Source organism: Gadus chalcogrammus, chromosome 1 (genome assembly GCF_026213295.1).
Source record: "Gadus chalcogrammus isolate NIFS_2021 chromosome 1, NIFS_Gcha_1.0, whole genome shotgun sequence".
NCBI classification, from domain to species: Eukaryota; Metazoa; Chordata; class Actinopteri; order Gadiformes; family Gadidae; genus Gadus; species Gadus chalcogrammus.
Genome location: NC_079412.1, coordinates 15,113,810 through 15,127,155, shown reverse-complemented (window position 1 = coordinate 15,127,155; position 13,346 = coordinate 15,113,810). Strand labels below are relative to the sequence as shown.

Here is a 13,346-nt window from a genome sequence, read left to right as displayed (position 1 = left end):
CTGGGGGCTTTATCTTATCGTTAGCGTTTGTGGCGTTAACCTTGGCGGAGAATGAGGAAGCGGGGGGGGGAACATTGTTTTAAGGTTCCCTTCCCCCCACTGCCAGGAGGAGATCGTATTGAAAATAAATAATGTGGTTCCACAGTTAAGGTAGTCGGCCCCCCCCCCCCTCCCCGCACCATCCCCACCCCTGCCTTTGTTTACGCCGGCCCCCAGATAAGGAGCCCTTGATCAGGCCGGCTGATTAACGACGGGTGAAGGCTGTGACACAAACCCTTCCTAAGACGCGTCACGTTGGGGCTTCAGCAGCCGGGAAGGGGAACCGTGCAGATGGTCGACACAGTGGACCGTTTCTGCAGGCCACCCAGGACAACTGTCTTCCAATAATCCAGAGTTTAGGCGATAATAATAAAACTGTCGCAGAAACACACGTTTAACCACATGAACCTGAAGCAGGAGCACGATATGCAAACTATCAAAACAATGCTCTAGATCAGGGATGGGCAACTTTCATGATAAGGAGGGCCACATTTTTCATCATAACCATCAGAGGGCCACATGACTGCACACTTACTAAACACAACACAACTACACAACTAAACGTGAGCTGAGAGAAGCTACACAATTTTGTATTTGGTAGATATGATTTCCTGTATTCTGGTGCATTTTGAGGATGGCCACTAACTAAAAGATCTTCCAGAAACATAACCTATGTACGGTATTTTAATTGAACCAACATACATTAATTTCATGTTTTCCATGCTCAAACAGCCACATGAATGGGTAGTATTTTTATCAGTGCAAAGGGCTCACATACATCATCATTCAATGATGTCACAAAACTGAAAAACAGTGGCCCAACATTGAGTGCAACAACTCAATGAACTCAAACCCAACAAGCATGATATTCATTACAGTTGTAGTAGTTGTAGTGGCGACTTAAGTGGATTTCTTTAATGACTGATAATAGTTTCTAAGCAAACTAGACGCATGGGTTTGCCTTTGAATTCTATGAATTCTTCTCATCTTTCTTGACCGAGTTTTCTGTAACTCGATCAATTTTATTTTATTTATTTTTTTTGGATATATTTTAATTATGTGCGGGCCTGACTGAGTGAGGATGCGGGCCGTATGCGGCCCGCATCCTCACTCAGTCATCCTCACTCAGTCGGCCGCCAGTTACCCATCCCTGCTCTAGATGCTCAAAACAATGTTTTAAAATCACTTTTAGAGCGTCAAACGATCTTGGAGGTCCTCAGACACGTCCACTCGAGGCACTCAAATCCCCATACACTGTTCGAATTAGAGTAGCTCTCGCATGCAAACACACACAACACACACACATATAGATGCAGTCAGTCAGTCAGTCAGTGGCAAGCGCCCACACACAGTCATGCATAAACACACACGCCTGTGCGTGTGTGCAAACACAATCAGACACACATACATACACACCCAAACATGTATCCTGGTGGATTAAATACAACAGGATGGTATGAACGGACAATGAAGAATAGAAGTACTCAAATGCTCAGTGACAGCGACATTTGACCAACGCTCTGTTGTTCTTTTTGCTCTATACGATGTTGCGGAAAGGATTTGTGTACCATCATCAAGTCACATCAATGCGTCAAAATTATGAGTTTATCATTATTAATGCAAACTATGATAACTGGTAATGCTTTATAGCATGGGGGGGGGGGGGGGGGGGGGGCAGCACCATCTGTCAAACGTGTACTATACAGGGGTGTCATAGACTACAACATAGAAATTTACACCGTTTTGCAAAAGCATAGAAATTCAAAAGGTAAGACTAATTCACATGTTTCAACCTGAAGGAACCGATTCTGGGAAAAGAGCCGCCCATCACTGACAGGCAAGCGCCGTCAAACAGGCAGGTCATACAAGGAAACATTCAAACATTAATCACACATCTTCTATGGAGGACTGTGCCTTTACCATCACAAGGGAGAGAGTTGACCCAAGCATGTCGGCCTCTAACATTCCCCAGGACAGGACAGACAACAGAAACAGGCGGCACAGTCCAGCCCATCTCACCTGACATTGCGGCGGTGCCGAGGACTCTGGGATGGCAGAGTCCAGGGGCAGGAGGTCCCAGCTGTAGCCGGACGTCAGGCGACCGAAACGCACCATATTGTTCCTAGGCTCACAGCTAACCAGCTAACCAGAGTCAACCTGCAAGGCCTGACCCGCTCAGATGTTCAGTGGACGGAAATATCCCTGGTAAATCCAACGGTCAAAAGGAGCTCCATTTGCTGGGTTGACTAAAGTGCACTGTTGGCCGAGTACGGAGTCTGCCTATCTTGACTTGCCACTCAAACACACACACCTTAACAGAGTCCTGAGCAGCCAGCTTGGCTCCTCCCACCCTTTAAAGAACAGTGCTCCCCCCCCCTCCCCCCCACACACACACACACACACACACACTTTCATTAGAAAGCTTAACAGATATGCATTGATCACAATGTGCAGGTTTCACGTTGATATTCATGAATTCAAATTGCATCAGGAATACATACAGTCCATGCATATGCCTAGATACTTAGATGAAGCCATCTTCAATGATACTAGTTACGTAGATACACATGGTATGTACCATTCATATTAGTCATTTTGTATGCATGACAAATGCATAGCCTAATCACATCTAGCTACATTACATTATACCTAAATGAGCAGATACTCGCGTACAGAGAGACTTACAAGAAGTGCATTTAACCATGAAGATATAACCAAAAAGGTCCATCAATTCTACTTGTCAAAATAGCTTCATTGGGATACACAACGAGTAATTAAACACTTAATAACCTCATCAAAGTATTGCATGAGAGTTCAATGATCCGTTTACTTCAACGGCATTATGTTGTTTTTAACTTAATCTCTGATAAAGACGTTAATGTTCAATCAACTGATAGTTGTCACTCTGTTAAAACTAAAGAAAGAGGGAGATCTTGGGGCTTATCACCTACACAGAAGATCCTCCCACCTCCCTACTCCCCCATGGGCAGCCATCAGCCCCCCACCCTCCAGTCAAACCATTATCATGCATAGCAACGGCCCGTTCATTTACAACTTCCCACTTTATAAGTCTAACATAGAGGCCAGATAGCCGCCCTGTTTTACAGTCACACGCACACAATCTTCACTGTGTGGGCAGTTAGGACGCAGTGTGTAGCGGGCGAAGCAGAAGAAGGGTACGATTGCCGTTCCAACTTGCTAAACTACTGCCTCACACCTTCTGGACAAAGCACCGAGAAGGACTTTGTGTGAGCAGAAGTACAGAAAGAGAAGAAGTGGTTGAACAAGCGAGAACATTACAGTAAGCTACGACTGAACAACGGTTTGGGGGAACTATGTGTGTAAACAAACACATGCATGTATTGATGAATACACCTCTATTTAGTATTTAGGGTCACGTTTATTCTGAGAGCCAGAGGGGCCAGACGGCTCTTTTTCCAAATAGTGAACTCCTCAAACAAAAGAGCTTGACACTTCTTCTGTAGCCACCCCAACACTACGTTAATTTACACTGAAAACATCTACTCCCAACCAAACACCAGGTGTTCTTTCAACTCAGAGGCTCTGTCCTTACTCTGGTTAACCCCTACAATCTCATTGGCTCCATCTGTACTCTGGTTAACCCTCAAAACCCTAACCCCCCCCCCCCCCCCCCCTTGTCAACTCAGAGGTCCTGTGTATTGTCTGGTTGACTCTTCCTCAGAGGTCCTGTGTATTGTCTGGTTAACACTTCCTCAGAGGTCCTGTGTATTGTCTGGTTGACCCTTCCTCAGAGGTCCTGTGTATTGTCTGGTTGACTCTTCCTCAGAGGTCCTGTGTATTGTCTGGTTTACTCTTCCTCAGAGGTCCTGTGTATTGTCTGGTTTACTCTTCCTCAGAGGGCCTGTGTATTGTCTGGTTTACTCTTCCTCAGAGGTCCTGTGTAATGTCTGGTTTACTCTTCCTCAGAGGTCCTGTGTATTGTCTGGTTTACTCTTCCTCAGAGGTCCTGTGTATTGTCTGGTTTACTCTTCCTCAGAGGGCCTGTGTATTGTCTGGTTTACTCTTCCTCAGAGGTCCTGTGTAATGTCTGGTTTACTCTTCCTCAGAGGTCCTGTGTATTGTCTGGTTTACTCTTCCTCAGAGGTCCTGTGTATTATCGACAGTGACATCTTAGGATACGATCGCTATAAGGCCATTATAATACAGCTGTGATATTGCTTGCCAGGGCTCCACAACTTAAGGAGGAATGGTTAAAGAACATTAGGAAAATGTGTACAATGATGATCAATGCTAAACCAATGGAAAAATAAACAATCGAGTTCATGATCGTTTGCATCGATTGGTTCTGATAAAGCCACTGGTACCTTTGAGTATCTACCTGCTGCTTTGTGCAAACTTTGTACGATCACGATAGAGATTTGAACGATTGCAAACACGGTTTCTACAACATAGTGGCAATGCAAGTCGGTTGCTAGGCTGTTATATTCCCATGCCAACGATGTATGAATATTATAGTGTGATTAGACGGCAAAGGTCGATTCAGATCCTTACTGGAAATCACATGGCCTCAGTGTGTCAAGCTTTTTGACTGGCTGTAAAACTTGTTTTACTGCTGAGAGCACTACACTCTCGTATGTTCAGGAAATCAGAAAATAGAGAAGGAAGTAAAATGCTGGAAAAACCCTGCAGCGGAAAATAAGCTCAGGTTCAACCCAGCCAGGGGCAGGGGAACCTGCATTTCTTCTAAAACAAAACTACAAACCAACCGACCAACTTGTTGCAAGTAGTTTCAATTTTACAGCCTCTGACTGCATGATAGATAAATAAGCTTTTCTTTAAGTACAATCTATTTCATATAATGATCATCATTAAATACATGTTGATGAGGGTGACGTGAATATTAATGGAATATAAAAAGGGAAATATAGGAAAAGGGAATCTTGCATCTAATGATCCCAAAACATATTGAAATAGCCATCACACTACACTTGAAACAGAATATGGAATATGATATTGATATTTTGGTGCAATCTCCCTATTCTTCATTTTGGTATTTTATAGCAGGTATTTGAATAACACTTAATCAATTATGGAAAACCGACAAAGGACAGATGGGAAGCAATGTTTTATGAGAGTTATCAGCATAACTGGAATGTAGATTAGGCCAATCCGCCTGCAATGTTGAACCTTGCCTCCAGCTGCATGGCTGAACCTTTGCTTTGATGATATGTAATAATCCACACTATCTTTCCTCTTTGTCCCCAACAGGAGGCGACCTGTAATCCACATTAACTTGACTGTAACTGCTTCAACCATGGGGTCATTCTATAGGGAAGAGGTGCACAATTGGCAGTTTTTTTGTCTTGGATTGGAATAACAGTGACCCTACCTAGATGAAATGATACTTGCCAAGTGGTTACTTGTCAAATATCAAAACCGTTCCAGCCAAAAGGAACTCGATTCACCCAGGCACGCATGCGTCTAGGCTGCTACCATGGAAACGCCCAAAAGACTTCCACGTCCTCCCATTTCCTGTGTCTTGGGAGTCTGGGCTGAGACCCAAACTGGTTCTCAGCCACTGCTGTTCGATGCCCGGAAGCCAGAACCAGCAGCAATATCCTCCCAGGAACAATTCTAATTCAACTATTTATTCCGTAACCATATATCCAAAGTGTAGGTCCAGTTCCTTAAAACTCAAACGACAAACCAAAGCTCACCTAGAAAGACCTTAATGACTAATGAACTGAGCATATGAAAGCATAAAAGGGCGAGGAACTAGTTAGTTAGCAGTTAGTTGCTTCTCTTATGGCACATCTTTGAACGTAGATCAATTGGAGAAAAAGCCTCCAAAAGCCTGCTAGTGCGTAAGAGCACTTTAAGCGCCCCCCTGTGGACACTATTTGTACTATCAATCCAATACTGTTTCAGAAGACCAGTAATTTCAAGACATAACTTAAGTTTCAATATTGGAGCGTTGGCGAAAATTACAACTTGGAGTATAATACATTTGTATACTGTAATACCTTTGAGGGCATGGTTAAGAGACAAATACTATTTACAAAATAACTAATTCATTATTTTGAAAATCCTCCAAAAGAAAGAATGCCATTCCTGCCATTCAGTAACGGACTGACTTTTATCAGAGTAACACCCGGCACTAGGACTAACGCTGGGGTCCCCATCGCTAAGACTAACGCTGGGGGTCCCCAGCGTTAATCCTAGTCCTAGGCCCCAGCACTAGGAGTAACGCTGGGGTCCCAGGCAACCTGGACTGTTTGTTTCCAGGCACTGCTGAGCAAAAAGCCTCCAACTGTTTGTCGCCACCGGGGTAACCATGACATCAGCAGATCAATTATCTGTCTGTTCCACGTCTGAATTGGACCCAATGACACACATATTCCACACACACACACACACACACACACACACACACACACACACACACACACCCCCCCCCCCCCCGTGTGGGTGTGAGGCGTACCAAGAGGTCGATGCTGTCGCTCCGCCCCAGCGAGCCGTGCTCTGCCTTCTCGCGGGCGGGGGCCAGGATGTAGCCGCTCTGGTTGCCGCAGGGCTTCATGTTGGGCAGGCTGAGGGAGCGCAGGTCCTTCACGCCCTGCTCCACCTTCAGCTCGTCGCCCGGCCGCGCTGCACGGCCAAAACACACAAACACATGCGTCTGCTTTACAACCGTTTAGAAATAATGACAATGATTTAGAGGTCTTTTTAGACACTAAAAGCCATGTGCATAGTACGGGTAAGGGTAACTCTGGTCAGGTTAGCAAGTAAGGAGGTGGAGGTATGGGGACTGCCCTCGGGACTTGGACTGTATTTCATACACAGGTATACTGTCGACAGACAATGGCCTAGTTAGGCTTGAATGGAATGTTACAATACAGTCAATACCACCCACCCCCCCCACCCACCCCCACCCCCCCCCCCCCCCCCCCCCCCACTCTGTATTCCAGACAGTATTGCCCTTGCAGACTGTGATTTCATGCAAAGGTGTCGGTCTAATAGGCGTCTGGTGGGCGAAGTTTGCCAAAGGGCTGGAGAATCGTTTGCGTTGATGACTCATGGTTTGAAATGACAGGCTTTAGAGCTAAAGAGAAGGCCGGGGACGAACATTTCTTGTTGTTTTGTAATAGATGAATGCACTGGACGCACGAGATAAGTTGCTGACTTTTTCGGTTGCCTTTGAAAATCGGAGGAGATGTTTCTGAGTATTCTGTCCAAATCCATCGGTAATCTACTGCATGCAAGCCGTCTTTCTCCTTGAATAAGCGATCGTGCTCAATTGTCTCTGGGTATATTCGATTCCTTAACTTTAAAAAATACAATTGAATACACAGTCCCTGTTGATTATTGTCCCACTTAAAAATCGTACCCATACTTTATGTATAATATGCAATCATGCTTTTAAATGTGCAATATTATAAGCCATAATCTGTGCATTATGAAGTCATTGGAAGCTGTGCAAAGAATGCCCTAGGTCTTTTCGATTTGAGTTTTTCCCATGTGGTAAAATATTGTTTTTAATGTATGTTGTATTGTTGCTGCTGATGAGGGAGGGTGTCGGATGTATTCTAACTGCAACTTGAGTCCCATCCAAAACTGCCCATGGGACATAAAACGTGTGTCTAACTGAATGCACACAACCTCATGATGGCTCAACTCACCTTTAACTTTGAGGTAGTGTCCCCCGAAGCGGTACGCCTCAAAGTTGAGGGACAGCGGGGTGTTGGACTGGTCCAGGAACAGGTCCACCCGGGCCAGCTCGATGCCCTTCCTCTCAAACACCGGACCCAGGACCTCTCTGGTGCACACGGGAGAGACAACAGAGCCGTCATTGTAGGTTCAAATCGATGCACACAACACCATCCGACACCAGTCTTAAAGTGGGAGGGGAGCATGTGCCTGATCATTCTGGGCGATTCCACTGACCTCAGCGTCTTCTTTTTCACCGCCGGTACAATCTCTGTGTCGATGTCGACGTTGAGGTCGAATTTGAGGCTGAAGCACTCCTTGCTGGGGTCCTGTCGGCAAAACAGAATACTGTCATTTTATGTAGATGGGGGGGGGGGGAGGGAGTCTGGGGGAGTCTGACCGTATCAACCCTAGGTTTCACTCACTACAACACATAGGCTTGTGGAGACTTTGGTGTTCTGTTCATGGAATGCTATGGTGATGATAGACAGAAGGTTGGCCATTTCAAAGCAAAGTTCAGAACCAGGTATCTTTTATGGATATATATCCAGATATAAAACCTATATGCATAGATATACAGCACTAAATCATTTCTATAATATTGGCTGGAGCAGTATCAAAAATAATAAATGATAACACTGACCACATTGAAATGTTCATGTTGTTTCTAGTCATTTAGTCCTACAGGAAAATAAAAGGATGGTATTTATGTGCTACCAGTTAGCTCCACAAGGGGGCTCCCCTTCACTAAGGAGCCCGGCCTCAGAGCTAGCCTAGTCTAAAGGGGCTCACTCCGTAAATCCTCCACTGCAGCTGAGCAATAACACTGACTGCCAAGCCAGGTGGCTTCTTTGATCCGACGCAACTCAACAAATGACATCCATCATTCTGTAGTACTGGAGTGCATCATCCCGTAAACACTGTGCAATGTTCCCCCGAGGTGTGGGACGGTGTGGGACGGTGTGTCATAGTCCAGGTTGAGATCACCATGCCTTACTAGGAGCATTTAGAAGGCAATGTGTCCGAGTGTCTCTGTGTGTGTGTCCGAATGTGAGTAGGTGTCCGAGTGGGTGTGTGTCCGAGAGCCTCTGTCTCTCCGTGTGTGTCCGAGTGCGAGTCCCTCTGTCTCTGTCTCTGTCTGTGTGTGTGTGTGTGTGCGCGCGCAAATATTTACATCAGTGTGTCGTCTCCGCGGCTTCTTCTTCACCAATTTCAACGCCCCGGTTTTACGTTCCCTGAAATGAAAACCGCAACGGTTAATACACACCCACACAAACAAACAAAAACACATCTCCTCCGGAAGACCGAACACACGACAACCTTTCAATTTCGGAATACTCTCATTCAGTAGATAAAATCGCACACACGTACGCCTCGGATATGTCACTATAGTCCGGGGCGGACTACGTGCACAGTCTCATCGCCGTGGCGAGGGTCCAGGTAGCGTAGCGTGGGCCGCGTATACAGAACTCCCTCCGTGACTGTCCCTCCTTCCCTCTCCTTAAAGCTCATCTCAAGACCTTTCTGTTTCAAGAAACACTTCCTAACACTCCTCTTCCACCACTGCATAGACCCTCTCTCTCTCTCTCTCTAGATTATATTTATATATTATTATTTATTTATTTATTTTATTTTTGTTGTGTTGTTCTAATGCTTGTTATGCTCTCCTGCTCCGTGTGTGCTCATGAATCTGTAGCGCGACCTTGAGTATGAGAAAGGCCGATATAAATCAAACGTATGATAACGGAGAGGCTACTGACCCGCGGTCGTGCACTTCCTCCTCCTCTTCTTCCTCCAGGCCCGAGGGGGGGCTGGTTCGCGGGGGGCAGGAGCGCGTGGACACGTTCCGGGCCAGGATGGAGCCTGGAGGGTTCCAACACACACACATGTTGACATTAAATAATAGAACACACAGAGGATACCATCGAGAGATACTATGGCCCGATCGTCTGATAGACCGGAGCTGTCCTTCCTCACTTTCTAGAAACGTCCATCACATGACAGGGAGGATTTCACAGAGAGTACAGGATCTCTGTACGTTGAGTTCAAAGATCGTTTACTGTTAAACAAAATCGATTCTAGCCAAGCTCAGAGACCTAGAGGTCATGACCTTAACCATGTCGATAAAGAAACAAAAAATACGTAAGAGATAAGAGAATCATGATGATGATTCATATTTTCGCATCTTAAGAAAGTGGTGTGACACATAGACGTAGCGGATTTGACAGGTTGGTACATTGCCTCTGACACATTGAGCATGTTGGTGTTCCAGCCACCAACTGTGGCTGGAAGGACTTCAATTGGAGAAACGCTGACTCTTACCTTGGGGTTGCAAGTCAAATCGGGGGTGCCGCTCAAAGTGCATATTGTCTGTGTTCTCAGAATGAAAGCGCAAGTCACATGACTCGCACAGGTGAAGGGGGCTTTTGCTGTTCAGGTCTTGGCAGTCTTGGTGGTGGCAAACCTACGGACACAACGACAGGGACAGAAAGGGGGACAAATGGGGTGTCAGAATCACCAGAACAGTACGAGATGCACATGACGGTTAGAAAACGACGTGGGAGAAACACAAGCCTGAAAGCTTTAAGATGGTTACGCAAATTCATTCCAATCCGTGTTCAGACACACATTTGCTCATCTAATCCTTCAGTTTATCAGCTCTGTCTCTCTCTCCCTCACGAGTATTAAAGCAGACGTTTTGACAGATTTATTGTTTGACCACTAACCACAGTTTGCTCCTTAATATTAACAGTATTAACAGTAACACACATTCAACAGATCTGAGGGCTTCGGCTAACCATGCGTATGGCCAGTTTCATTCCGATAAATGACACCAGCTGATTTCAATTAGGAGGTCCCCTGAGCTCTGCTGAAGGTGATTGGCAGTGACATCAGCTGGTGTTCTGATTGGCTGGAATGCAATTCTGGCATGCATAGTCGTGACCCTTTGTTGCACATGAGGTACAAGTCTGGGAAAGATAGACACTGGACATTGTGGAGTATTTAAAGTGGCATGTTCTGATAGATTTTTCTGACCAAGGAACTGATCGGATCTCATTGAAATTAAAAAAGGTGGTTATATAGGTTAGATATAATCTAAGTGTTATTTATTTTGTTAGAAATGAGAAATGAGTGAGTCAAATGCTCTGTAGAAATATCTGCTCTGGTTGCCTGTGCATGCCTCTGTCTGATACGATTCTGATTGTAGGCAGCTCAAAGTGAATTTCAGGTTTCATGAATTCCTCTTGCCCGTCAATCCACTGTGCACACAAAACATGGTCATTGCAGCACCAAAGGTTGGCGAGTGTAACACTTCTCAATGCTGGAGAAACGTAGGTAGTAATGGGCCGGATTCATTTGATAAATCTCCTATTGATCCGTCTTCACAACTCTCTAATCCAACAGCAGCCTTAGACTTCTAAAAAGTTAAATGTCTTTTAGGTTGGCCCTAAACACTTTCATCCTTTGTGGGGACCATGTTTTGAATGGCTGTGGTCAACCAGCAACGCGTGACTACTGTATAATGATGCATTAATGTTCTTGAGCCGTTGCCCAAGTTATCAGTACATAACCACAAGTCGAAACAACCCCCACTCACACTCTGTTCATATCACTGCCAAACACCCACGGAAACTCTTGCCCTTCCTAATCAACTTCTTGGATCCGACCAATGGCTCCCATCCTCAGGGTCAACGTCCCGCCCACTCGCCCGGTCCATCTGTCACCCACCACTGATTAAGGAGACACATAAGGAGTCTCCCTGCCGTTACAGGCCGCAGATCAGCTGCTGGATCGGACCATAAGAGGTAAAGCGGGGGGGGGGAACTGACAGGTCAGTAAGTGGAGGAATCTCCCAAGTGCTGCTGCAGACAGGGCAGCAGAAGGCCAGACGATTAAGCTCCTTTCTGCCCAGAAAGCTAGATCAACCCCCCCCCCCCCCCACCACCACCAACAGCCATATCTTCCTGCCTCACCCTCCTCAGAGAACCAGGACCACCAGGGGGTCGCCCTAACCACGTCTGCCCCCCCCCACCAGGCCCCGTCCGAGACCTCACCCCTGTGCAGGAACCAGGATGTATGGGGTGATACAATGGAGGCCCCGCTAATGGACTTCCTCACATTGTTTCCATCATGTGGTCCTGGGCATGCGCGGCCTTACACAAGGAACACACACACACACACACACACACACACACACACACACACACACACACACACACACACACACACACACACACACACACACACACACACACACACACACTTGGCCTGTGAAGTGTGTGTGTGTGTGTGCTTGAGCGTTTGTTTTCGGCGGCGTGCGGTGCACTCGAGGGACAGAGCATGTGCCAAGGAGTCTGGCTTTTATGTAAACACAACAAACATAGATGAGGCCGAATCCCCAGGCACAACATTGTCCGATACACATCATGTCCACAGCTTGTGCCAACACCCACTGTATCCATATCTGCGTTACGGAGCGGCCCCGGGGATCAACTGTGACGAGAGATCGCACACGCGAGCGGAGTAGTGGAAAAGCCATCACAGTCAACACATGCCAAGCACTTGATAAACAAATCTACTGTACATGGAGAAGACCTGGGAAGGAATGATCATACGTTCCAATGAAAACAAACAGTCCCAGGTCCCTACAGCTCGTTAAGCAGTAATGGATCCAAGCTGTGCTGGGATTTGGCGGTTATCAGTTCCAAGGGAAGCTGATTGCCTGACTACAGAGAAGCGGCACTCTGGACAACACTAACACTGTACAACAATTTGTAAAAGTGAAGAAAGACAAAAGTGCATACAAAGAAGAAAGACAAAAGTGCATACAACCGGGCGGGCTGGATGGAGAAACAGAACCCCTCAGAGGGACCATGGTAACCCCCCCCCTCCCTCTGTACCGTTGGTGTTTGAGCAGCAGAAGCAGCAGCAGCAGCATCAGCAGCAGAAGTATCGGTGGCAAGGGTAACGCAGCCTTCCATCCCAGCTCTGTCCCAGTCGGACTCCACCATGTCCATGTTGGCAGCCATGGTCCTACCGCCCCATCCCACGCAAACCCCAGAGCAGGCCAGACAGACACTCCCGACGAGCTGCCTGGCTCCTAATCCACTCTGCTCACGTCTAGCCAGCCTAAGCGGTAGCTCATGGAGAAGCAGGCTGCGTGGGGAAACAGCAGAGGGGGGAGAGAGCGAGAGAGAGAGAGAGAGAGAGAGAGAGAGAGAGAGGGGGAAGCAGGAGTGGACAAGCTGAGGAGAGGATGAGGAGCAGCAGGGACAATCCCAAACCGAGAGCCAGGAAGGATGAGATAAAAGGCAGAGAAGAAGAAAAGGAAGAAGTTAGGTCCAGAGTCTTTTTAGAAGGACAAAGCCTCTCTCTATCTCTCCGTCTATCTCTCTCTCTCTCTCTCTCTCTCTCTCTCTCTCCTCCCCCACTACTCTAATCTAGTGGTCCCTAATTGGTGACTGTGCTCTGTCAAAGCCATCTGACACTCCAACAGAGATTACGCAGCCGGACCCCCCTCCCCCCCACCTGCCCGTCATTCTCCCCACCCAGGGTCTCTTCCTACCACCACCCCTGGTACCTAAAAGTAATGTAGTGGTGCAATGTAGAAGCTACAT

At 46.7% G+C, this 13,346-nt stretch overlaps 1 protein-coding gene across 9 annotated transcripts in view; it reads right to left on the bottom strand.

Moving 5' to 3' along the window:
- The window catches only part of plekhg5b (pleckstrin homology domain containing, family G (with RhoGef domain) member 5b), a 55,677-nt gene that overhangs the window by 12,923 nt on the left and 29,408 nt on the right, over nucleotides 1-13,346 (bottom strand). For 5 of the 9 annotated variants that reach the window (XM_056591413.1, XM_056591422.1, XM_056591412.1 and 2 more), the window contains 6 exons: nucleotides 10,051-10,192; nucleotides 9,489-9,591; nucleotides 8,903-8,963; nucleotides 7,966-8,057; nucleotides 7,701-7,837; nucleotides 6,503-6,669 (listed from right to left, as the gene is read on the bottom strand). In XM_056591413.1, coding sequence (XP_056447388.1) covers nucleotides 6,503-6,669; nucleotides 7,701-7,837; nucleotides 7,966-8,057; nucleotides 8,903-8,963; nucleotides 9,489-9,591; nucleotides 10,051-10,192 — 702 coding nt within the window. Of the gene's footprint in view, nucleotides 1-6,502; nucleotides 6,670-7,700; nucleotides 7,838-7,965; nucleotides 8,058-8,902; nucleotides 8,964-9,488; nucleotides 9,592-10,050; nucleotides 10,193-10,356; nucleotides 10,426-10,454; nucleotides 11,511-13,346 lie in introns of those variants that run through there. The other 4 variants (XM_056591418.1, XM_056591417.1, XM_056591421.1 and 1 more) reach the window with 4 other exon arrangements.